Here is a 26,570-nt window from a genome sequence, read left to right as displayed (position 1 = left end):
GGGAGCTCTGTTGGAATTTAACTTATTTCTTAGAGATAATTTGGTTATAGTAGTCTCTTTTTCTTAGTAATCCTAAAGGCATGAATCCTGTGTGATGTTAATCATTCTCTTTACTGTTTTCTAGAAAGTTGTATGGTGTCACCATTTTCTTCTAGACCTTAAAGTCAGCCCCATATTGCTTTTTAATATGGGTAAAAAAGGCAACCTTGTTCATATTGTGGCTCACTTCTAGAAGCCACTAGGTTCCTGCCTCATCCAGGCTTTGCTGTTCTCTGCAGGTTCTTGAGCAGGCCAGAGTGGAAATCCCTCTGTTTCCCTTCAGCATCGTCCAGTTCTCTTTTGAACCTTTTTCATACAAACTCACTGAGGAGATGAACAAGAGGGTAAGTAAATGAGTTGTGCTAGATGATTTACTTAATGAGTTATAATCTCTCTGCATAAAGGAAAATAATGCATACTTTATTATGTTTGCTCTATATTTCTCCATTTTCTTTGTATTAATATTTTAGAAAACACATTTTTATAAAAATGGGAGTCAGACTATGTATACTATCATGCAACTTTACTTTTTCATTTAAGTGTATCATGTACATCTTTTCATGTCAGTACACAATCTTTGTTTTTAACGGCTGTATAGTATTCCATTTGTATACCTGTTATTTTCATCATTTGTGCTTTATAAATTTTTGCTATTCCAAATAGTGTGGTCATGAAATCCTTGTATACAAATCTTTGTGCATTTCGCAAGTGTTTGTGTTGAGAAATTTCTTGAATCAGAGTTATCCCATGTTTTGACTCACGATTTTTTTAGATTTGATTTAATTCTCTTACCACATTCACCTCCTTGCTGTATTGTTTTTCTTATAGATGAGGAGCAAGTGGACAGAGATGTCAACTGTTTATGCTGGGCCATTTAGCAAAAATTGCAACCTCAGGGCTGTGAAGAGGCTTTTTAAGAGCTTTGGTCCAGTCCGGTCAATGTCTCTTGTTCTTGAAACCCATCAGGTAATGAAACAGGAAAACTTAGATTTTCACCTTTGGATTAGTGTTGGAAATTCAGATGTCTACTGGGGCCATTCAGGTAACAAATGTTACTGATGTGAGCTTGATTGTCACCAACTGGAGTATGAGTCATGCTCTGTCTGATGAAGCAGTTCTTGACCCACAAGGATGTGTACCTAGTATTGCCAACCCTCTGATTTTTTTGTTTTGTTTTGAGAATCAAGAAATCTACCATCTTCCATGGGGCACCTGGGTGGCTCAGTCGGTTAAGCATGACTTCAGCGCAGGTCACGATCTTGTGGTCCGTGAGTTCAAGCCCCACACCGGGGTCTGTGCTGACAGCTCAGAGCCTGGAGCCTGCTTCAGATTCTGTGTCTCCCTCTGTCTCTACCCCTCTCCCACTCACGTTCTGTGTCTCTCAAAAATAAAACATTAAAAAAATTTTTTTTAATAAAAAAAAATCTATCTTACAAAGTGATCTAAGTACAGAATCCTAGATATTTAAAATGTGCTTTTTCCTAATCTTTTATTAATGTCTTTCCTATACCTAAAAATATAAATAGAAATATCCCCCGGAAAGATGAACCTAAGGGATAAAAAGGATATGTCAAGGGACTGTAATTTCTTGCTAGAAGTCTTGATTTTTGTTTCTTTTTGGTAAAATCTACATAAAATTTGCCTTTTTAGTTGTTTTGAAATGTACAGTTCTGTGTTACTAAGTACAGTAGTACCTCCTTATCCACAGTCCAGAAGTACTTGATCTTCTTCCTGACATATGTATCGTCAGAATATCAGTAGTAACCTAACACTACCTCACAATGCCTGTGGAAGTTATTCACCTCACTTCATCTTAACCAGTAGGCATTTTATTGTCTCACATCATAAGAAGGATAAATACAGTAGAGTATTTTGAGATAGAGACCACATTCACATAACATTATTACAGTATATTGTTATATTTTATTATTATTGTTTTAATGTTTTACTGTGCTTTTGTAAGTTAAACTGTATCACAGATATTTATGTGTAGAAAAAGACATAGTATATACAGGGGTTCAGTACTATTTCTGGTTTTAGGCATCTACTGGGGGTTTTGGAATGCATCTAGAAGTTCATCATCACTCTGAACTGAAACTCTGTGCCCATTAAACAAGAATTCCAGGGGCGCCTTGGTGGCTCAGTCGGTTAAGCGGCCGACTTCGGCTCAGGTCATGATCTCACGGTCCGTGAGTTCAAGCCCTGCGTCGGGCTCTGTGCTGACACCTCGGAGCCTGGAGCCTGTTTCATATTCTGTGTCTCCCTCTCTCTGACCCTCCCCCGTTCATGCTCTGTCTCTCTCTGTCTCAAAAATAAATAAACGTTAAAAAAAAAATTAAAAAAAAAAAAACAAAAACAAGAATTCCAGTCCTTCTCCCCCAGACATGGTAACCACTATTGTGCTGTTTTTATGAATTTGACTAGTCTGTTATACATCACATAAGTGTACTCATACAGTACTTGTCCTTTTGTTTCTGGCTTATTTCACTTAGCATGATGTCTTCAAGGTTCATCCATGTAGCATGTTTCAGAATCTCATTCCTTCCAAAGCTAAATAATATTCCATTGTATGGATGTACTACATTTTGTTAATCCATTCATCTGTTGATGGACATCTGGATGGTTTCCTTTTTTTGGCTACTCTGAATAATGTTTCTGTGAACATGGATGTACAAATATCTATTTAAATCTGTTTTTAATTCTTGTGGGTATATACCCAAAATTGACAATTCTATGTATAATTTTTTGAGGAACTGCCATGCTGGTTTCCCTGGTGGCTCCACCATTTTACATTCTGAGTGCCAAGGGTTCCAGTTTCTCCATATTCCAGCTGACACTTATTTTTTCTGTCTCCCTTTTGCATTTCTATCTCTCTTTTATATGTCTTCTTTGGAGAAATATCTATTATCTATTCAAGTCCTTTTGCCCATTTTTAATTGGGTTGATATTTTATTATTGAGTTTTATCAGTTTATGTATTTTAGATATGCTTTTTTTTTTTTGAGAGAGAGAGAACAATTGCAAGCAGGGTGGGCAGAGGGACAGAGAGAATCTTAAGCAAGCTCCATGCTCAGTACAGAGGATGCAGGGATCGATCCCATGACCCTGGAATCATGATCTGAGCCCAAATCAAGAGTTGGATGCCAAACTGAGGGAGCTACCCGGGCGCCCCTAGATATGAAGTCTACACTAGATATGTGATTTGCAAATATTTTCTCCCATTCTTAGGGTTGCTTTCTGACATTGTTGATAGTGTCCTTTGATGTACTTCTTAATTCTGATAAAGTCCAATTGTTTTATTTTCTTTTGCCAAATTAGTATCATGAAGCTTTTCTCTGGGAGCACTTTAATCTCCATGATGATGCTATACCTCAATCATTAAGCAGAAAAGCAGTCAATTTGAAGATGCAGCCTATCCAGTGGAAGCACTTAACCTCCCCAAGCTTATATGAAAGGTGCCTGTGTGAAATTAAGCTAACAAGACAAAATTAGTCTCTGTGACTTGCAATGAAGACTTTAGTGGTTCATAATACATAATATGAAAAGCAAGTTGGGTACTAAAGATTCATTAGTGCTTTGCTGATACCACCCAGGAAGAGAAGGCTTCAATTTTAAATGACTAATAAAGGTTACTTATTGTCTGAGAAATCACTTAACGAACCTTGGTGATTTTACCTAAAGGTGATCTGCGATCACTGTCTAGCCCAGCACAGCAAAGAGAACATTTATTCTGATGGCTCTGGCCAGTAGTTTAGGGCCCTTTCCCAGTCCCTTCTTTAATAGTTTGAGCCTAGAAAGCAAAGATAAAATCTTGTTTTTTCTGCAGCCACATCTGTGTATTCAGTATGAAGTTCTGGAAGCTGCCCAGCTGGCCATAGAATCCTTGGATGGCATTCTGGTAGAAAGTACCTGCATCAAGGTAGGGGTCAGAGAAAGCAAAAAGCAGCACCCTTCAATCAGCCCTGACCTAGCATGACCTGTATTTACAGTACCCTAGTGTATAACACCACCTTGAGAAATGCCCTCAAGAGGCCCAACAAACACAAGATTTTGTGTTACGGAAAGCCTTCAGCCAAGCCCAGCATTCTTCTAGCAGTGACCGTAAAACATGACAGCTTTTGTTCTTGTCATAATCAGCCTGGCTACAATGGGATCTTCCTTGTACTCTTTATCACTCCTTAGACCTCAAAAGGTTTATTCTGGATGTTTTTCCATAGCTGCCCTTTCCTTTAACATTTAAAGAGATCAAATGGTGTCTTTAAGTTTCTTATGCAAATCATTTCATTGGGGTAGAAATCAGGGAATTCATTTCCATTGCAGGGTGTTTGGGGGAGGAGGAAAGGGAGGAGAGTAGATTTACACAAAAATATTTTCATTTATGTATTATTTATCTAATACAGAAGTCTCTACCATAGTCCTCTGCAGCATTTATCATTAACCTCTTTATATAGATAAGGAAACTGCAGAATTAAGTTACTTGCTAGTATATAATAGGCCTCGAAGTTGAAGTAGTGACTTGCTACCACTAATAACATCTTCCTTGGTTAGGTGCAGAGGCCTGTGACAGAGCTCACTCTTGACTCTAGCACTCTTGTGAAGGAGCTAGAACAAGATTCTGAGAACCGAGGTACTATATACCTGTCTGGAGTGAACCAAACCTTTAAAGAACACCTACTGCAGCAGTCCAACATTTTCCTTGGCCTGGAAGCTGTGATCTTGCCTAAAGATCTTAAAAGTGGAAAGCAAAAAAAATACTGTTTCCTGAGTAAGTCTAAACTACGCAATGTAATCTTGGGGTAATGAGATTAGGGATGGTGATAATGTGAGGTCAGAAAAGGTAAATGTTCACCAAATAAGCCCTCCTAGGGGACTGGACCAGGTCAGCAGCTGATTCTGCCCTCTCCTGGCCCTGGCAAGCTCCAACCTGGATGGGTACCATGGGGACCAGGCTTTATAAAGGCCCTTAATGACAGAAGGGGGTATTCTTGCTTTCAGAATTCAAAACTTTTGGCAGTGCCCAGAGGGCTCTCAACATTCTCAAAGGCAAGGACTGGAAGCTGAAAGGCAGGCATGCCTTAACCCCCAGGCATCTCCATGCTTGGCTCAGGGGCATACCTCCTGAATCAAGAAGGACCCCAGGGGTTCGTGTCATACCTCCCCCTTCAGAGCAGCAGGCCTTACAGGTGAGTGAGTGAGTGAATCCTGGGGTCAGAGGGGAAGGTAGCGGTCTTGGTTCACTGTCTCTAGGCATTGATTGGCCTTCTGAGGTTTACGGAAGTTAGGAGTCCAGCTCAAGTGACACTTAAAGCCTTTGAGCTTTTTTTTTTTTCCTTCCCTGGCACTAGTTTTATTTCATTCTCCAGCTTCCTCCAGACCTAAACACATTTTTCTTCAAAATGTCTTAAATTTTGCCTCCTCCATACCTGCTAAAATCAGGCTTTTAATCCTCCAGATGGCTCTCCAAGGGACTTTGAGGGCCTGCTAACATAGGAGGAGGTTAAAGAGCTGGGCACGTCTTTAGTAATTCAAGGCTTTTCTCAAAGTGTAGTTACATATACAAGATGATTTTTAGTGGTCATAGATGGACTTTTTATCCCCCCACTTATATATTAAGATCTTGTTTTTCTAACACTAAAGTATATACGGCAATCACACTGAACCTGTGACTTCTAGATAAATTATTTCAATGAGGTGAGGGAACAAACTGACTCACTGTTAAAGAAAAATATTAGACGGATACACAAGCAGAAGGGTGAAGATAGAAGGTGAATGGCTGAAGTTTGGGGAACTCTATCCTAGTCTAATCTCCCACACTTAAGAAATAGAGGCCAGAGCTGGTGAGTGACTTTCCCAGGTCACAAAGATACTCCATGACAGGAGCCAGACTCCTTAGTCTGGGCCTCTCGTTAGTGATGTGGTTCCCCAAAGTCAGGGCCCTGGAACACCCACACAGAATACTCCTACTAAACTGACCTGTGGACTAGGGATGCAGGGATGGACAAAGAACCCTTAAGTATGGGCTTTAGCTTCAGATAGAGGATTTCCGTAGAGCCTTTCCTGGGACCCCACAGTTCAAACCCTGAAAAGTTGCAGCCTCTCCACAGGTGAGCATAGGGTACTCTGGCTGAGTGTTAATACATGACTTTTATTGTAGGTTCTGAAGGTGGACCACCCAAAGATAGCAGCCTGGCGCTGGGGCCGGAAGATAGGAAAGCTCTACCACAGCCTGAGCCCGGGCACTCTCTGCCTCATCCTATTGCCAGGAACCAAGAGGTAAGGACTGAAGGGTTGTCCCTTCATGATTCTGGCTCCTGGACTTCAGCCGTTGGCCTTTTGTTGATGTTCTCTTTATCCATTTTACATGTATATGTCCTACAATTACTGTTTTTAGTCCCACAAGGAGATAGCTCATCCCAGTTTAAAGCCAGAGGTCTTAGGGCCTGCAGCCTCTATAGGACAGGAGGCATCTACCTAACCCCACTTGAGTAAAAAGTCAAAAAATTCTAGGGAAAGGCCTAGACCAGATAGGATCTTTCTCACATTTCAGGTGTTCCTGCCTTCTCTACCATCTCCCTCTTTGCCAAAGAGAGCCTGTTTTGCTGATTCTAAGCCTGAGGAATAATGGACCAGAACTCTGGGTCCAGTCCCAGCTCTCCTGATAGGTGGTCAAGCCACTCATGTATCTCCTGACAGGTGGTCAAGCCACTTTCCCACTGTGGGTCTCAATTTCCCTTTGGTAAAATGAGAGATTTGGAGTAGATCAGTGTTTTTCAAACCTTCCAACTATAAAACCTTTTCATTAAAAGAAAAATTGCTGTTAAATCCTAATGCATAAAGATAGGCAGTTCTAGAATGAGTGAGTGGGTAGATGGATGAGCATATATATTGGGGGAGGGGGCAAGGGGGGCTGTAGCTCTTTTGAGCAGTTTGCAAATCACTAGATTGTATTTACTTCTGAAAAATTTCCTTAAAATTTTGACATTCTAGGATTCTTTTCCAGCCCCAAGGTCCCAGATGGCAGAACATGAATGCCTCAGGCATTAAAACATGGGATCAGAAATTAATTTCCTGTCATAAAATTCTTGTAACATGCATCTCAGGGCCACTAGTGAGATGGGCTACCTTTTGGGCAGCTTGAGAGAATTGCTTGAGAGGAACAGAAGCTGCCATTAAGTCTTTACATTTAAAAAAAAAAAAAAAATCTTAGACTGATATACTTTAAACAGGCTTTTGTGGAGGTTAACAGCACAAGGTGACCGTAAGTTGCCAAAAAATCTTTTTGGTTAAGAGCAGAGACTCTGAAGAACAGACTGACTTGCCCTGAGATAGTTTGTCAGAGCCAGTATGTGGAGGTGGGGGTAGAGTAAGGGTCTTCTGTTCTAGGTAGAATGCTTAGATTCTCCATTGTGTATGTAAACTAAGCTAAGAATAGGCCAAAGCTTTCTCCTTCCAGAAGTGGCCAGGATATTATTCTACAGTGGATGAGAGCTTGAGGAAGGGATCATTGCGGTCAGGGAGCAAAAAGGCTTAGGTTCTAAGGCAAAAGGTCCTAAGACACATCTAACAAGTCAGGAAAAAACTCTGGAAATAGCAAAAAGCCTACAGTAAGGAAACCTGATGTTACTTCTTTCTTTTAAAAGTTACATGTTAAGGGAGTGCCTGGCTGGCTTAGTCCATTCCGTACAGCATGTGACTCTTGATCTAGGATCAGGAGTTCAACCCCCACACGTGGAGCCTAACTAAAATAAAAAAAAAAAATTTAAAGTTACATCTTGATTTCTATAGCCATGTTGAGCATGCATTTCCTTAAACTATAAGCTTGCTGTGTGACTAAGTTCTCTGGGCCTTGTTTTGGCAACTGTCTCCATGATCCCAATGCCCTGGGAAAGGGTTAAAAGCACAGGAAGAAGGAGTAGCAGAGAATATAGGCTTCCTCATGCATGGAGCCTGACTCAACTCTTAATCCTTGTATTTCCAGTAGATGCTAAAATGAAGATTTTAAATATTGCAATATTTGCCATAATTCATCAAACCCTTAATGTCAGACACTGTGCTAAATGCTTAGCACTGTGCTAAATGTGTTTTCAGTTGAGGTTGTTGAGTGCTCATTTAACAAGTGGAGAAAATGGTTCAGGTTAAGCAATTTGCTGAAGGCCGCACAACTAGCTAATAAGTACAGTTTACGACTTGAACCCTGATGGTCTGACTCCAGAGCCACTCTCCAGCACTCAAAGCTCCAGTCTTCCATGCCCAAAAGGCTAGTGCTTGTTAGCATAAGTTCAGACATCAGGTAGTGACAGATTCTGTGTTTGTTTTTGCTCATTTCCACCTGATTTGCCTTGGATAGCTCCTCAGCCCTCCAATCCAATTCTTTGAATATTCACTACAAGGTGGCAGGGAACTAAAATGTTGACTCCTAAATTCTAAACTGTACCAAGTGTTTTACAATATGCATTATTTTGTCACTCAACTTGTTGAGCGAGTTTTAGGTCTATGAGCCTGGTTCTTTCTGAAAAGTGGACATAACAATTGTACCTGCATCAGTACCTACGTTAGGTACAGCAGCTCTTTTGAGGATTAAATGAGAATGCGTATAAAGTGCTTAAAATAATGCTTGGTACATGGTGAATGATCTGTATGATATATGAGGAAATGATGTATTTTATCAATCATTGTCTAAAGTCCTCACAAAAGCGTTGTGAGATCCTAATTTAAGTATTTAATGGTTTTATAGTTGAAGACAATAGCCTCAGTTTGAGGTTATTCACCTTTGGTTGAGATGTGCCTCACATCTGTTAAATGGCAGAGCTGAATTGATTCTAGGCCTCTGGGACTGGTCAGTATTCTTTCTGTTGAATCATTTTCAGTAGGCAGCTTTCCATAAACTGTCTCCCTGCTTGTCCTCTGCCCCATACATATATCCAAAATAACTTACCACCTCTTACCTATGAGTCTGTAACCATTTTTTCAACCCTGTGGATTATAAACCTATCTTCACTCATTTGTTGCAGCACTCATGGATCATTCTCTGGCCTAGGACTGATGGGAATAAAAGATGAAGAGGAAAGCACCACCCCAAAAATATGTTCGTGAGTCTGACCATCATTTTCCATGTGCCATTTATCATCCTTTGTGGACAGTGGCAGAGAATGTGGTCAGGCTGCAGCCTCTCTGTCCAGCAGACAAGCTTTTGTGGAAATGGTGTACTACCTAAGAAGTTTAGTCCTAACGTTTATATGGCATGTACAAATTTTCAATAAATGCCTACAATTCAAGCATTCCTGATCTTAAGATGGGGTGAGGGAAGGAAACCAGTTTGTACTTTACTTTGTGTCAGTGGAAATTGTAGTACATGCTCATCGTAGGTAGCACTCCTATTAAATGGTAATATATAGGTAAGGAAACCAGGAAAAGGGACTTGAGTATGGAGAAAATTCAGCCCTTAATGCAGGTTGTCAAAGTTATACTATCTATGAAGCAAATTTCTCTAAGGCACACTTTTCTCATTGACAGCTGTTAAAAAACTGAAGGGAAAAGAGACTGAACTGAAAATCTGGCAGACCCTCCCCCCGCAACACAGGAGAGGAAGACTAATTAAGCTTTTTACCAACACTGGAAACACCCTTCCAATTCCATTTTTAGGAATGCTTCCTTCCCTTCAGTGAGACTGCAGTGTCACCCTTCACCAATAGGTGGCCCCATCACACCAGATCTTCCCCTTAGAACTGGAAGCTTTGATTTCAGTAAAAGCTACTGCTCTTTTTTATCACCTCCTAAAATATTAACATTCTGTGTTGGAAAGGACATGGGTACAGGCACACACAACTCCAAAACAGAGATACTTAGCTGCCCTCTAGAAAAGATGAACTAATCCAGTATACAGTATGTATCACACCAAAACCCTTATAAATTGTTTCATAGATGGGGACCCAGCAATTCCACTTCTGTAGGAATATCCTATCATAATAGGATAGTTTTACATAAACACCTACGGAGCAGATATCACAGAGTGAGCACAGTGGAATTCTTGGTAGCTATTAAGTGGAAGTGGACCTCTGGATACAGACTGACTCTGAATCCTAGCTTTCCTACATATTGTATGAACTTGAATAACATTTCTGTGTTTGGGACAGTAATGGTACATACCTACCTTATGGGATTTTTGTGAAGATGTGATTATGTATTCCCAATATATGTTGTAGGAAATATAGAGGGTTACTGAATAGTGTGTGTAGTTTGTAGAAAAAGGTACACCAAGACATGCCTAAGTTTGGAACAAAACCTGGAAGACTGTATGCCAAATGTGAACAGTGTTTTTCTCTTACTAGTGAGATTGGAAGATTAGGTTTTACCAATTGCTTTTCTGTTTGGTTTTAAATCACCATATATTTTACAACAACAATATTTAAATTACCTCTCAAGGTTGGGCATATAAGGCAGTGTTTAATCCTTTAACTTCTGTTAAGAGCTGGCCCTCTGTAAAAGTTGGGAACCAGGAGCCAGAACTTAAGAGCTTTGATTTAGGATGGAGACACAACACTTAAAGCTCCCTTGTAAAGAGGAAAACTCTCCAGGTGTACTGTGAGGCCCTGAGACCATCTTGAAGTTGACAATGCTTCTGGATTCTTTCTCCACCTCCAGCTGAGCTCCAAAGCTATAGGAGCTTAACTGCTGTTTACTTTTTGAGACTCCAGTCCTGAGACAAATTAAGTGTCTGCCTTTGGATATGGACAGACCTCTGCTTCTGGGCAAGCCACTTAATCTCATCTGAGTAGAGTTCCACAGCTTATAAAATGAGGCCATATCTTTTTAAGGATTATTGTGAAAATTCAAAGATCCAGCTTGTGGAAAATGACAGAATAGTGGGCTATATATGACTTTCCCTCTCTGAGCCTCAGTTACCTCACCTTTAAATGGGGACATTAGTACCTAACATAATAAGGTTGTTATGAGGATTAAATTAGGGAAAACCCACATTAAGTCTTCAATAAATGACATGTTACTGAGAAACATTTTCCAAGTGTGGGATCACAGAACAGATTAGGCTCCATGTGCCAAGAGCACTGCCTTTGCTCCTAGGAAAAGCCAAGATCATTTCCTTCTCCTGGATGGGAGGTTTCCCAGTGGGCCCCCAACTCCAGAACTCGGCAGAGTTGGGCCTAGACCATAAGGTCTCTGAGGCCTCAAGTCTGCACACTCTGTTCTTTCAGCTGATGCTCCCACCTTTTGGAAGCCAAAGCTGCCAACTTGGCCTCTTGCAAAACACACATTCCATTCATAAGTGCATTTGTGCATTTTTCCTCCCACACCCTTCTAGGCAGCCAATGCAGAGCTGCCAAGGCAGCTGCTGGAGAAGCAGCTTCTCGTTTGTGGGGGAAAAAAGCAACTCCCAAGAGTTTTTACAGAACTCTTGGTTTAGGCTTTGAACATATTACTCCCAGATTTCTAACCTCCTCACCCATAGTAGAATTATTCAGGACACTTAGCCATGTGCAATTTCCTTTTGTCCCCCTTTTTGTAAAAAAACCTCTTCCCTATTATAAAGAGGACCAATTAATGGCAACTTGGAAAATCCAGAAAAGTTAGTCACATCTGTTCCTACCACTTAGAGTCAACAAATGCCCCTATTTTAGTCTATCATACTTTTTCCATTATTTAAAAGCAGAGATTTTAACAGCTGCATAATATTCCAACATGTTGATATGTGCCATAATTTCTAAAACTGCCCCCTATTGTTGACACTGAAGTTCCCAACTGATGCTACCAATTATATCCTTGCACAACATCTTTGACAGATAATATTTCTTGAGGAAACATTCCTAGAAGTGAAATTATTGGGTTAAAGAGTATGGACACTTAAGGTGTTTTTTTTTTTTTTTTTTAATTCCATGTAAGCTTTTACCTTGTGTTTACTAACATGGATTTGTTTCAAATCTTGCCAGTTTGATAGGTTAAAATAAAAATTAAAAAAAAAACTTTTCAGTACAGCTTTAATTTCTATTTATTTGAATATCCTGTAGATTCACATCTATTTTTTTCAGAAGCTTTTTGGCCAGTTGTTTTTCTTTAAGGTCTCCCTATAGATTAAGTACAGTGTCCCATTGGTTTATTATTGTAAAAATGTTTCTACTTTTTTAAGATAGTTTTAGAAGTCTTTTATGATTTGTTCTATTTGCTCTTGTATTTAGAAAGTCTTCTTGATTCAGAGATTAATAGCCACTGACAAGTGTGTGTGTATATATATTTTTTTAAATAATTTAATTTTTACACTTTTATTCTTCCTGTAATTTATTTTGGCATGTGACAACTTTTCCCCAAATATTTATATTTTTACCCATTTATCTATCTCTACTTACCCAATCACGGAGGATGTGTCCTTTACTATGTAAGGCCATGTATGCAAGAGCCTGTGTCACTGTTTTCTTCTGTCTTTTCTTACAAAAGGTGCCTTACCATTTTGTAGCTCTATATTTTAACATACTAGCAATTTCAGCAGCACCACCCCAGATAAACACAGGGCCATGGAGAGTCCCCATCAGCATGGATTATACAACACTACAGTCAGATGCTTTGTTGTTGACCGCACTGCTGCCATATTTCACTAGGACTTTTTCAGCACCCCTAAGGCAAGAGAATCAAGGTTGGAACATTACATAGGAAGAATATAAAGCCCAGAGAAGAGCCTTATGGCTTTCAAAAGACAGGGCCTCCTGAGAAGTCATAGCAAAGGAAAGGAAATGGGAGAAGTTGGGCTGGCTCCCTTACCTTTCCTTTCCAGGCAGACTAATAACCCTTTTGAGCCTAGATCAAAACCCAGAGCTAAGAGAGGACTTCTAGAGGCAACCCAACCATGTGCTTTTGGCAACTGGATTTGAGAAGAGAGAGAAGAGGCCAGTGCTAGGGTGATTCTTCTGTATATCTCTGGACCCTTAGCACTACCTTCTGTTTTATCTCTCTTGCTACGAACTGTCCATTCTATATGCAGAGTTAAGCTCATCTCTGGTGTGAAGTTGCTTGCCCCTCATCAAAAAATAAATTGGATTTTAGCCCTATATTATCTATACAGCTGTATAGCACCATAACAACACTTTGAATAGCTCCAGGCTCTATATAAGCACCCAAATCAGTATCTTTCACTGTGTAATTCTCCAGACCTCTGTTTGTTAAGGCCCTGGCTGGGCTCAATACCTCAGAAAGGCCAAAGCACAGCAGACACAAGCCCCCAAGAGCCAATTGGGGAATAAGTACATGTTTTGGAGATGCACTTTAAGCGAGGGGAAAAAAGTCACCACTCCTCCCCTAGGTTTCCTTCCAGCCTCCATCTGATGCTAACCTTGGTAATAAGGGTAAGAGAAGAAAAAAAATTCCAGTTCATTGAGGAACCCTATAACCCTGTCCCTAGCTAGAGGATGTAGCCATGACTCCCAAATCCTTTCCAACTGAAAGGAAAAACAAAAGCACATCTAGTCCCACCACTGTACTTACTTATTTTTAGGAGATACCAACATGAGGCTGGAAATCTTTAGGAAGGTCATTAGGGCCTCCATCAAAGAAGTGAGTAAGATGGCTGGCCAATAGCTTTCCTGAATACAAACAATAACAAGACAGAAAATACAATGAAAGGAAGCTAAGGGTCATAACTGGTCTACCATAATCAGACTCCTAGGATGTATGAGCCAAAGAGAGCCATCAGGGATCATGTTAGTCTAAGCACTCCCATCCCCCCCACCCCCCAATTTGGCACAGAGGGACGTTAAGCCCCCAGGAGGGGTAGTGACTTGTGAAAGGTCATGTGTGATCATGCCAACCCCCCCATCTCCTCTTCTCTGGATTCCTTGCCATTACTCACCTGACATCCTTTTGGAAACCTTAAACTTACGTGATTTAGGTGCTTTTTATAAAGACTCTTTTAAATCCTAACACTCTGATGGAAATAGTCTCTTGAGTTTACAGATGAGTATAAGGAAACTCAGAATTTCACTAACTTGCCAAAGGTCACACAGCAGTGGCACTTGACAGTTTCAGCTGGTCTCCTTTGCCTTAATCACTGCCAACCTGATGTAGGAGCCATCCATTAACACAGTGCTCACATTCACTTTTTGTTCCTCATAGGAATCCAAATCAGTTGTTCTGGTAAGGCTATTTAGGTAGTGGCCCTCTGAGGACTCATTTGCCTTTTGCCTACAAGTATTATGACCCAAAGGCCTTTAAGTTTGTGAGTGGGAAGTCAACATCCATGTTTGAAGTCTGAGGATCCTGTACCATCTGGATTATTTTCCAAAGCATAGAAACTGCTATCCAATATCATGTTGGAAGAGGCTCCCGGTGGATAAATCTTGCCCCAGAATTAAGTCACTGGTTTTGTTTTGTTTTTTTCTCTCTCACAATTGTCAACAGTCAAGTAAACAAATTTATTAAATCCAACAGCAGGTAACCTTTCAAATAAAAAAACAAAAACATCAAAAGAAAAATGTAGACAAAGACCAAAACGTGTGTAACAAGTTAAAAATATTCAAGGGGCCATTTGGAGAGTGCAACAGTGCAGAGAATACAAACAAAAGTATTGACCTTTGTCAACAAGTTTGTACAACCTCAAGAAACAGACAGACTGGTCACAAACCAAGAGGAATCCACAAAGGTGGAGGGTCACATGAGTAGTGGACTCATCACCTCAGTGGGTTAAGGCAGGGTATCTGTAGGACCAATTCATCCAAGCCCCATTTGCCTATTGCTTCAAATTCCCCCTTTGAAACCTAGAATTCTATTCATTAGTGCAACAGGTAAGAGGAGTTTATTACAGTTTCGGGGCTGGGGACCAGAGTCAGAGGGAAGATACTTCCCCCAGAATAAATGGCAGGGGCGGTGGGCGGGGGGGAGGTGTGCTTCTGTTGAATGGCTTCCTTTGGCATTATCCAAGATTATATTGAAAGAAGGGAAGGTGCATGGTGGAAAAAGGTATCTATGAAAGCAGGCTTAGTTTCCAAGAGGAATAGGGAGGATGTGATGCCGTAGTACCTGACGGTTACTCAAAGCTATATAAATCATCTTGGCGTCTGCAACCAGTGCTCAAGTCTGTCTTTCAGTAAGAAAAAACATCTGCAGATCCTCACTAAAACACGGCCCCCAGTCCAGATTAAACTGGATATATGCTATAATTACAGCTTATAGGAATAAATTCTGAAAGGGGTGAGTGGGAACCACCCTATAAGATTGAAAAAACAGATTATGGAGTAAGTTGAGGATCAATGTGAATGTCCTCAAGTGAGTCTCATCATACTGTATACTAACTTTTAATAGTCCTTTCTAAACAAGATACTGCTAGAGTCCACCACTGAAGACCTTTGTCAGTTGCCAAGATGTTCAAGTCATCACTAATCAAACATTAGAGACACAAGAAAAAGGCGAAAGCAGGCAGCTAAAACAAAACAAACCTAGCAGCATCTTCTCTCCAGCCCTTATAATTGCATAATTGGGTCTACTTCTGGGCTTCACTACACTCAAGACTTCACTTTAAATGTGGCAAACCAAAGTCTTAAATACAGATATTTTGGTTCTTCAACTTTTAGACCCAAGTCCTTATCCCAGTAATTTCCCACTATTTAATGCAATTTGGCATAGCGTATAGTATTTGAGGCCATCACACGAACTATGGAGTCCCACATCCTACAGGCTCCAGCAATGAGGGCTGAATTTGGCATCAGCCTCTGGGAAATCAAGACTGTTTCAAAGACTGATTAAATACTTTGTGGCTTAATCCCTTCTTCCTTTCTAAGAAGGCTAGTTTGTGCCTTCCTTAGGAAAGTTTTAATGTCAAAAACACTGCCCTGTACGTTTTCAGTTGGATTTCTTTGGGCCTGTGGGCTTGGTTGAAATTGGGATCTTTACCCAGCTCTAATACTTCTTATTGGGAGGGTAGACATGGTGTCTGGGACCTATCTCACATCTCACAGATGTGAGCACATCTGGCACAGATGAGGAAACACTGTTGAGGCAACCAGCTGAAGCACAGCAAAGTCATTACAATAGGTGGGGTTAATGATACATTCAAATATGGCAGGGATGGGGGAAGAGCATTTCAATGAAGCAACACTTCATCTCATACAGCTTTCTAATCACTAACCACAAACTCAGCCATTTGCTGAAAACCAAGAATTTCCCAATACGTATTCAATGTATTGTAGTTACCCTCAGATATTTGCCTATTTTCAAAATTGCATCCATATCCTGCCCCTCTTCACACCACCCTGGTGTTACATTGTTAAAGTGAAGAGTGCACTGGCTTACCTGAGGGGCACGCATTTGGCCTCTTCCACACAATTACTGCTCACCCATTAAACAGAAAACCTGTTTCTAGGTTAAAAGGACCAGAGACCTTTCACTTCCCAGAAATGACTACAAATCCTACATACACACCCATCTTCAATCCCTCTGCAAAACTGCTTTTCCTGTAGTCAAGTATTGGCGCAGAGCTACTGTGGAAGCTTGGAATTCCTTGCATCATGAAGTCAAACCTGGAAGGACCCTTTAAGTCCTTCCCTAACGGCTCCCTTTTCTGGTTTCTCATTTGCATTTCTGTAACAAATACATCATTAAAAATATAACCAAAAATAATTTCTTTACTGGCCCTTTTCTGGGGGGTGGGGAGGCTGAATAGTTAATTTACAAAATCCACCCAGTCTAGTACACCTCATGCATGGAATGCTACCTTGTAGGCTGGGAAAGGAATCCAGTTTCTCCAGAGTCCTCAGGATCCTCAGTGCCTCCCTCTTTTGTGCACTTCTCTCCATATACCCTTGTCATCTAAGAAGAGAGCCTTACCGGACTAGGAGAGGCAGCCTGCCTTTCTCCCTTTTCAACCTTGACCCAGTCCAGAATCAGGAAAAACTAGAGGTCGCAGACTGGCTGGATGAAAAGGCATTTCCCCCTTTAAGACCTCAGTCTGGGCACCCTGACTACAGTTGAGCCCACAAAACCCAATGGGCCCCTAGAAACTCTCTTTATTCAAGGAACTTGTGTCTTAGGCTAGAACAAAAGCCAGACATCTGGCCTGAGACCCTCTTCAGCTTTCCAGCAGTACTGCTAACTTGCTGTGGCTGATTTGAAAGTTTCCCTTCTAGTCCTCTAGAAGAAGCAACTGTAAGGTTTAGGGGCTTTAAAAAAAAAAAAAAAAAATCAACCCCCCAAGTACATTTCCTAGGTCATTGTCAATCTTAGAAAACATCGACCGCAGAAACTCTTTAAATAATCCTCTTTGGAAAGATGGGAGCCTGGAGCCATAGGCTACTAATAAAGGAACTCAAAATAAGCAAATTCTGCCCAGGCTGAGAAACATACCTGGGAGGCAGATGGGAGTAGTTAGGGAAGAAAACTCCAAATGTTTAATAGACAAACTCTCATTACCTCAAGAGTATAAATATTTTAAAAGTTTTTATTCAAAAGATTCCCTTTTCAATCTATTCCAAAGTGTTGGAAGCTGAACTATACAAGTTCCTGCCACCCACCCTTCCAGTACAGTTTTTTGAGGCTGTTTTTTTAAAAGGAAAAATAAGAGGACCCTCTACTGAAACTGGGTAGGACCAGAGTCAGCTCCCGTGTGGCAGTATGGCCAAAGCAGACCTTATGGAGCAAGCACGTGGAGGAGTCTGGGGAACTGGCCCGCCCTCGTATGAGGAAAGGGCTGAGAAAATTCATCTTCTCTTTAGTGAAAATGGTCCAAATTCAGATTCAAAAGCCTCCATTTATGACATTCCCTGGCACTCTTCTTATGCTTTATATATTGAAGGCAGCTCCCTCTTTTATGGCCAGTTTTAGCAGGCAAAGAAATAAAGGAATATAGATACATATATGTGTATATATATATATTTTATATAGGTAAAATATATACATATCTTATATATGTATATATACATATTTGGGGGTAGGGAAAAAGAGAGGAGGGTCATGTAAACCTAAACAGTTATCACATTACCCCAAATGAGCTTGACATTAACAAAGAAGGTAATAAATAACTCCTGGGGATTAAGTGACAACATGGGTGCAGCAAGAAGGGAAAGGGCACAAGTTTAACTATTAAATACACTTCTATATTTGTTTGGCAGAGTTCAGGCCAGTCCCAGGCTTCTGCACTTGCCAGACAAGTAAGCTGATGATAATCAAAAAAAATTAAAAAAAATTAAAAAAATAAAAAAAAAATTCAAGCAGAGCTCCATACCACAGTTTTCCTTCAAGTCAGTTGGCCGGCAGGCACAGTTTTCCGACCACCAGGAACAGAAACTTTGGCTCCAAGGCAAATGAAAAAAAAAAAAAAAAAAAAAAAAAGTATTTTCACCTACAACATGAAAATACAGAATATTCATAAAAAAAAAAAAAAAAAGAAAACTATCAAAGTCTACTTCCAGCAAAACTGAGGTAGCACTGCTTTCTCTGCATTCAATGCTTAAGTGGTTCTCAGTACAATGTGGTATAAAAAAACTGCTCACTTGACTGACAGGTGCAGCATGTTGATGGATAAATGCAACATGAAATGAAATAGGTCAAAGAAGGAATGAGCAAGAAGTGGAAAAAAGGGGTTCGGATAAAATAGCTTAAAAGGGGGTTGTCACCAGACTACAAATGCTCTTGGCTGGCCTTGGCTCTCCAAGAGCTTTAAATCGCCTGGGAATTAATGCAATATGGTTAACAGTTAACACTGCTATTCAATTCTGTGTAAATCTTTTAAAATAATTATTATAACCTAAATCCAACCATGTAAACAGCACTACACACAGTACAGACCTGCCCTGAAAAACAGAATATGCAAAACTGAGATCTGGCACTGTATCATCTTGTAATGTTAATTCAACCTAACCATCCCATTCCCCCCTCCCTGCTCTATACCCTCCCCCACAAAAAAAAAAAAAAAAAAATAATCTAATTTGTGCAAGAAATGGCAGGCTTATTCTATCTGAAGGCTTCAAAAAAAAGATACACAACATGTAGCCAGGTTCAAATATTTTGGGGGAACCCCCCCCAAAAAAGAAATAACCAAAATAACCAAAAAGTGAAGAAAGTGCCTAAAACATGATACAGCATTTTAGAGCCCTTTCAGATACAAGGCAGAGAAAGGTGTAAAGTAGAAAATATCTGGATCTTCAGTAATTTCCAGAAAGGTCCAATCCCTCAGTTGGCTACAGAGCAGCAGGCAGATCCTTGCTGCGGCTGCTGCCGCTGCTCCTGGGATAGAGCCACTAAGTCTGCTCCTCGGGACACAAGCCCTCGGGCCCTGAGCTGAGTGCACCTCTCCCTTCCCCTTCTCTTTTCCTTCGCTCCATTTCCCACTCCACAAAGGTATCGAAGAGACTTGGCCAGGCCTCATCTTCACTGTAGTTGCTGAGGTCTGGGCCAATCACCTGAGTGAAGTTAAGGAACATGTTCCAAGTGTCCCGGGAGATGCCCTTGATCCCCGAGGGGTTCTCCGTTAGGAAGTTTAGCCATTGGTCCAATACTGGAGGATTGTTCTGGGTAAAGACTAGTTTCCACAGGGCAATGGCTATTTCCCGATGCAGTGACCGCTGCCCTTCTTCAGAGTCCAGGCCAAACTGAAATGTAAACCGGTAGAGATCCTTGAATTTATCCTCTTGTTTGGCTTCTGTTAAGAGGCTAGGGAACCGTGCACAGATCCCATCAATGCTGTCTGCACTTATTGCTTTGCAGCCATCAAAAAACTCCTTCCTGCAACAGGAAGGAAGGGGCACAATTAATAATTGTAAACACTATCATCTGCTGAGAGGCAATATAGCATAGTAATTAAGAGCATGGCTTTGAGTCTGGATGGCCTGGATTTGAATTCCAGCTCCTCCACTAATTAAATTAGTCCTATTTCTTCATCTGTCAAATGGTGAGATTACCACGTAACTTCTAGGGGTTTGGTAAGGACTAAACAAGTTAATACGTGTCAACTGCATCTAACAGTGCCTAGCACATGGTAGACAGCTAATAGTGGCTCATTCATTCACTTACTCATCTTTCCAAAGATGAAACTCAAGGCTCCTGCTCAATGCCCTATTTCCCATTTGGCAGTAGTAATTAAGCTGCAGACTCCCCTCCCAGACGGGAAGTCTTCCTGCTTTCCTTTTGATTCTCCATGGGTTGTTTGTTTTCCGAATATTTTTGGTGACTGCCAAGGGAGATTTTTGGAGTCAAAGATTCTGGATAAACCTAGGTAACTCTGCCACCAGAGGCCAAAGCTCTGTTATTAAAAAATGAAAACTGGGGCGCCTGGGTGGCTCAGCTGGTTAAGCGTCCGACTTCAGCTCAGGTCATGATCTTGTGGTTTGTGAGTTCGAGCCCCACGTTGGGCTCTGTTCTGACAGCTCGGAGCCTGGAGCCTGCTTTGGATTCTGTGTCTCCTTCTATCTCTGCCCCTCCCCAACTTGTGCTGTCTCTTTCTGTCTATCAAAAATAAAATAAATGTAAAAAAAAAACAAAAAAACAAAAAACTGTAGGGGTGCCTGGGTGGCTCAGTCGGTTAAGTGTCCAATGACCTGATCATGTCAGGTCATGATCTCATGGTTCATGGGTTGGAGTTCCATGTCGGGCTCTGGGCTGACAGCTCAGAGCCTAGTGCCTGCTTTGGATTCTGTGTGTGTGTGTGTGTGTGTGTGTGTGTGTGTGTGTGTGTGTGCGCGCCCCTCCCCTGCTCATGCACGCTCTCTTCTCTCTCAAAAATAAACATTAAAAAAAAAAAACCACGAAAACTGAGTATGTATTTTTAATATCTATGTAGGATTTTTAGGTTCCAACAAGGTTTCTCAGTAATCATCTTCTCAGAGATTGCTGTATCAGCTAAAAATATAAGGCATCTAAAGTCTGTCGGGTAATCTACCCAGGGGCTAGAAACTGGGAGGTGGAGGTGGGGGGGGGGGGGGGTCTCAACGTCAATTCTTATTTATAACCCAGTGCTCTGGAAACCACACCTTGAGGTGACCCTGCCCCTCCGACCCCACAAACAACCTCTACAGGGATGCATGACCATGGAGATGTGCACAACTACTGCTTGGTCACAGGGGCCCGCTGTCCTTTTTGGTGCGCATGCTGGCTAAGGGACATGTATGCAAAGCTAGAAGGGGCAACTGGCTTCACGCAGTGACAGAGGCAGACACCAAAGGTGCTCCCCAAACTGGCACTCACAGCGCCTGGCACAGGAGAGGTGCATGGTAAGTATCGAGTGAGTGAGGAAGTGAGGGAAACAACAAGTGAAGGAGTGAAAGAAGAGATAAACGTCTGGGGCAGCAGTGGGGCTGGGCAGCAGAGCTCCACGTGGGTTATTCCTCGCTTAACTTTAGGCAAAGATGGTCGGTGCCGGTTATTCAGAGGCTGAATTGCTTTAGAGAAATTGGTCAGAAAAAGACAGGCTTACCCAAAACCCTAAGAAGCCAACCCAGTTCTACCCCAGCTGGGCACCACTGCCCAGTAGTACATTCTCCCTCCTCTGCTCACCTGGTGACATTAAGTATTTGTGACTAACCTGGTGAATTTGCACATGGTAGCAGCCTGGAACTTCCAAGCCAAGAGCAGCACTCGAAATTCCGTGGGGTCAACACATAAGTCATTGCAAAAGCGCTCCATGCCTTCCTCCAAAATTGCATCCTCCCGCTCGTCCTTATAACGCCTGAACAGTTCTTCCAACCTCTGCAGGGAAGACTCCTCGGCATTGGACTTGGGCTCCCTCCCAGCATCTCCAGAGGACGTTGGCAGCTGGCAGGGTTCGGTGACAGCCTCTGCCTTCTTGGTCCCATTGACAAGGATATCCCCACCTGGCTTGCCACAGGCTGGTGGCTGTTCCTCGCGGTGGCCTGCACTCCGCCTGCTGTGTGACTTGCTGCTGGGGTCACGGTCTCCATTCTTGCTGCCCAGGGTTGATGAGGGATTCTTGCACTTGGTGACGCACTGGCCCATGGTGCTGGTGGCCTGGCCTCTAGAGTGGCCCCCTCTGGATCAGATGCCCTCGCTGCCACTGGCCCATGTGCCTCAACATGCCATCAGCCAGAGGAGCCAGCCAACCTAGAAGAAAATCAGAGAACAGTTACCACTGGATAAGGAGACAGGAGTACAGGGACTGCGCCCCGGGGCCCCACTCTCTTTCACTGAACCAACCATGAGAGACCCAGAGTTCATCACCACCTCCCCATAAGCTCTGTACCTTCACACTGGAAATGCAGGGCTGGGCACATATGGAGAACCAATAAGGAAAATTCCTAAAATTCTTAAGGTAACATAGGTTACAAAGAGGTTGATTCATGTGCAGAACACATCAGGGAAGACTGCAGTTTTGCCAGAAATATTCCAGAGGAAATCTGTCTTGCCAACTTGCCATCGCATAAGAAAGTTGTTTGGTCCTGGATTAAGCCAGAAGGTGCAAATAAAAAGTTCATCTCCTAGTTTCTAATGTCAAAATCCTCAGATTTTCTTTTTAAGTAGGATGAGTAGGGAGAAAGGGTAGCCACATTTAAGAGTTTCATAATGGCCTGAAGATGAGGTAAAGGATTTGTGGAATCAAGACTACAGTGTCCTAGCCAAATAGCTAAGTAAAATCTGTCTCTGATCTCTTCAAATTCCTCTCTGGGACTCTCTCACACAGTAAGTGAAATGCCCTTTCTCCACCCTTCCTCTGCCCACCCACAGGAGCCAAACATCAAGCCTGTACTCCATGCCAAGGTTCCTGGTCTTTCAGTTTCTCTCTCTCCCCACTCAGGTCCTCCTCAAGGCTGTATGTAGAGTGCAAGCCAAGTCCACACTAAAATGGAAGGTCCTAGAAGACCTGCAAGCTCAGTCCTCCAAGAGGAGGTCTCCACCTTAAAAGACATGCTGATTTACCTCAATATAATCTCTAAATAGTAGGGTAATTGCTAGCTAAAAAACAAGAGTGTGCGCTGATACAAACTCCTCATGGTGGTTTATTACTTACGTTATTTAAAAGTGTGTTTTGTGTGTTTTTAAAAAATTGTTAGAAATTTCCTGGCCAGGGGTGAGGTGATTTCTCTGCAAACTATGTCTTAACTAGTCCACAAGAAGATCCAGCCACAACTTAGTATCTGTAAAATACTACCACCTGCCATAGTAATTGCGGCCACCAAAGTTACAATGTTAACAGAACTTCACACCAGGAGCCAGAAGTAGAGTAGGCAAAGTGGACCAAAATCCATGTCAGTCCCATGCCTGCTCCGCTCTAGGAAGCGTTCATGGACCTTTATGATCCAAATTCAAAGCTCTTAGGAGACAGGCAGTGGGGCAGAAGGGTGCTTTTCATGGAAGGTTGGAGCTTAAACTTTACCTAAAGAACTTTCCTCTCCTCCAAATAGTGCCTAGATACATTTGGGGCTATCTTCATAAGGAATTCTACAGGTAAATTCTGGATGTACAAGTTTAAAATGACCACCAGGATCACTCTTATAGTTATCGGAGACTCAACTGTATCAGGGTGTGTCCTATTCTCCACCCTCAAAGAGAATAAATTGACAGAAAGACGTGCCCATACGTGCCCTCAAAAGACTTGCAGTTCCACTTAGGCTTCAAAAAAAACACTGAAAGGCTGAAGGGTTTTGGTGTGGGGAAAGATCCAATTAAGTTTCCTTAAGTCTTTCTGTGCCTTAATAGTACAGCAAATAAGCCATAAGAACAAGCTATTTAAAATTTTAAAAGGCAAGGGGTTAATTCTTGGAAGACCAGCATGCAAGGAAAGCAACTGTTGGAGCCGAATTATCTCAAAACAAGCAGGACTATACCATGTGGAGGGTCTGGTTTCCAGATTGGTGTTTCTAAAGACTACAGTGCTAAAAGAAACAAAAGGCCCAAACTCATACAAACCCCACATGCTCACAGACTGGCAGCTCTAATTCCCAGGCATGCTGACTCACCAGGGTTTGCTGCTCAGCTCCTGCTGCAGAGGGAGGCCCGGGTACCTGGCAGAGTAAGAGGATTTCCTGGCCTCTGTCTGACCCACCTACCCCAGGCCACTCACCCTCATCCCCACCCCCACGGGACAGATGCTTCCTTGTACCAGCTTCCTCCAAATCCTGGCGCCTAGGCCTTCAGGTAAGGACAGAACAGATGGGCCTCCCAAAGAGGCCCTAATCCCATTTACCCAAACGGCCCTCCACATAAGAGCATCTTTGATGACCTGACACAGCAGAACCTGAAGGCTTTTAACATGCCCAGCAGATAAGGAGGGGAAAATCAATGTAAACAGATGATCCATCAGCAAGTGCCAGAAGGTCAGATCTCTTTCTTCCATTCTGGTCCCCTTCTGTGAGATGCCCCCATTCCACAGGAGTGTAGAGGCAACTGATGACCTCAAGCAAGAGCACAATGTTTTCAGATCTGATGGGGAGTCCAGCCCCGATTATTCAATGGTCCCCCTTCTTTTGCATCTACCTCTTTCCTTGGGAAAACACTTTTGCTCTCAGAGCTTTCTCGAGGCTGAGTCTCACAAGCCCTATGTCCCAGGCTGGCAGCACTTCAGATGTTTTAAAGTCATAAGTCTCCCTGGACTTGCTAGCTGTTGGCTAATAGCTAATAATAGCAGCTGTCAATTATTGAACACTTGATAGCATGCCTGGCACTACACTAAGCACTTTATGGACATTAAAACTCGTATATGCTCACCACAACCCCACTGAAAGATGGGGACACTGAGGCACAAGGTAAATCATTCAACATCACATAAAGAGGACCTAGTATGTCTGGCTCGAGAAACATAGCCTTTACCACTAGGCTGGGCGGCTGAGTCCACCTACATGAGAGCACCCAGGGAAAGCCCACCAATGGATGGGTCCTGAGCTCTGAAGTCACCACACTGATCTCAGAAGAGTAAGTTCTACCATCAGCCACTGGAAAGAGAATGACAAACTGTCCCTGCCCAGTGCTCAAGAAGGGTGTCCTACCCACTGCCCTCTCCCAGTGAGCCCTGCCACTGTGATCCAGGCAGTCAAGATTCCTTGGGCTCAGCCTCACCAGAGATGCCCTAAAGCAGTGATGTTTCAGTCCATCGACATGGTTCAAAGCTCCAGGTTTGAAATCAAAGGCCAACTCTGCCAGTTATTATTGCTGATCCTGATTGAAACCTTTATTTCATCAACCGGCAGAATAGTATCTGCCTCACAGAGCTGTTGTTAAGGATTCAGTCAGGTAATACAGATAAAGAGTACCTGCCACACAGTGCCCCACTCCCCAGAAAGAAATGATAGGACAGCTATCAGTCATTATTATTAACAGCAAAGTAATATCTGGTTACCTGACGAAAACCGCAGCTTGTCCCATCAGAACAATGGGTGCCAGGCTTCAGCTTTTCCAGATCCAGCCAGGATGCCTACCCCTGCCTTGAGTCACATGTTTGGGTCTTGTTCAAGAATAGTCTCTTGAGAGGCACATGTGTGGCTCAGTCGGTCAGGTTAAACAGCAACTCTTGATTTCGACTCAGGTCATGATCTCACAGTTCAGGAGTATGAGACCTGCAGTGGGCTCTGTGCTGACAGTGACGAGCCTGCTTGGGATTCTCTCTCTCCCTTCTCTGGCCCTCTCCCGCTCGTGTTCTCTTGCTCTCTCAAAATAAATAAATAAACTTAAAAAAAAAAATTCTCTTAAACCACAGCACTGACCCTGCTCAAATGTACCACTGCCCAGAAACACCTGGAGGGTTGAGTTCTCCACAGGATAAGACTGCCTTGTGATTGACGCTGAATAAAATCAAGCTAGGTATCTGCTGTGCTCTATGGACACCACGAATCCAATGGTTACCCCCGACCCTAACCTGGGGCAAGCTTCCAGCCAGTTCCAGATTTCTTCCCCTTTCTACTTAGTCCCAGATCTGTAGGTTTAAAAAAGACAGGATTTCTGGCTTACTATTTATTTATACTAATTTAATGGAACTGCCTTTCCAGCTGGTCATCCCAGCCACCTCTGAAGTAGGCAGCCTCAGCACAATCTGGGCACCCTCAGAGGCAAATTTGATCAGCAACAAAGCACCACTGTGTATTTAGTAGGATATTACAATAGCTATAAATGTAGCTCTGTGAAATGATTATCCCCATTTCATAGGAAAAGAAATGGAGGCATACCAAGGTCAAGGAGCTACTCCAGGAAGGGAAAAACAGGAGCAGAGTAACGAAGAGGATGAGCTCTTGGAGCAGACAAACCTGGATGTGAATTACAGTGATGGCACCAACTGTGACTGTCAGCATTAACTTTAAAATGGGGCAGCTGTACCCCAAGTTAGAGTAAATGAGATAATCCATAGATGTTCTGCCCACACAAAGTATTCAGTACATGTTAACCTTTATCGTAACTGCTGCTGTTATTGCAAAGACAGTGACAGAATCAAGCCTCCCTGCTCCTAGAACAGTGCTCCTTTCAGTGGCCAGTGCAGCTCTTATGGGGGTGGGGGAAGCTCAGGTAAGCAGGACTCCCCAGGTACCCACAGCAGCTACCTGTTCTTGCAGGGATTCTGCTCTCCTGCTTTAGCTAAGAGGCATTAATGAGTTGAACAGAGCCAGGGAT

General features: G+C 42.3%; 2 protein-coding genes across 18 annotated transcripts in view; one reads left to right on the top strand and one right to left on the bottom strand.

The window, feature by feature from the left end:
- Nucleotides 1-9,313, top strand: part of REXO5 (RNA exonuclease 5) — a 37,842-nt gene extending 28,529 nt beyond the window's left edge. For 3 of the 4 annotated variants that reach the window (XM_042922086.1, XM_042922087.1, XM_042922088.1), the window contains 7 exons: nt 279-383; nt 868-1,005; nt 3,865-3,957; nt 4,587-4,803; nt 5,034-5,221; nt 6,193-6,311; nt 9,050-9,313. In XM_042922086.1, the coding sequence (XP_042778020.1) occupies nt 279-383; nt 868-1,005; nt 3,865-3,957; nt 4,587-4,803; nt 5,034-5,221; nt 6,193-6,311; nt 9,050-9,131 (942 nt within the window). In that variant the 3' untranslated portion in view covers nt 9,132-9,313. The remainder of the gene's footprint in view (nt 1-278; nt 384-867; nt 1,006-3,864; nt 3,958-4,586; nt 4,804-5,033; nt 5,222-6,192; nt 6,312-9,049) is intronic. The other variant, XM_042922089.1, reaches the window with a different exon arrangement.
- Nucleotides 9,314-19,013: 9,700 nt separating this feature from the next.
- The window catches only part of DCUN1D3 (defective in cullin neddylation 1 domain containing 3), a 35,289-nt gene continuing 27,732 nt past the window's right edge, over nt 19,014-26,570 (bottom strand). For 13 of the 14 annotated variants that reach the window (XM_042922107.1, XM_042922101.1, XM_042922108.1 and 10 more), the window contains 2 exons: nt 21,544-22,079; nt 19,014-19,748 (listed from right to left, as the gene is read on the bottom strand). In XM_042922107.1, the coding sequence (XP_042778041.1) occupies nt 19,265-19,748; nt 21,544-21,974 (915 nt within the window). In that variant the 5' untranslated portion in view covers nt 21,975-22,079 and the 3' untranslated portion in view covers nt 19,014-19,264. Of the gene's footprint in view, nt 19,749-21,543; nt 22,080-23,932; nt 23,978-26,570 lie in introns of all 14 variants that reach the window. The other variant, XM_042922104.1, reaches the window with a different exon arrangement.

This window comes from Panthera leo, chromosome E3 (genome assembly GCF_018350215.1).
Source record: "Panthera leo isolate Ple1 chromosome E3, P.leo_Ple1_pat1.1, whole genome shotgun sequence".
Classification (NCBI taxonomy): Eukaryota; Metazoa; Chordata; class Mammalia; order Carnivora; family Felidae; genus Panthera; species Panthera leo.
This window is presented reverse-complemented; position numbering and strand designations above follow the sequence as displayed.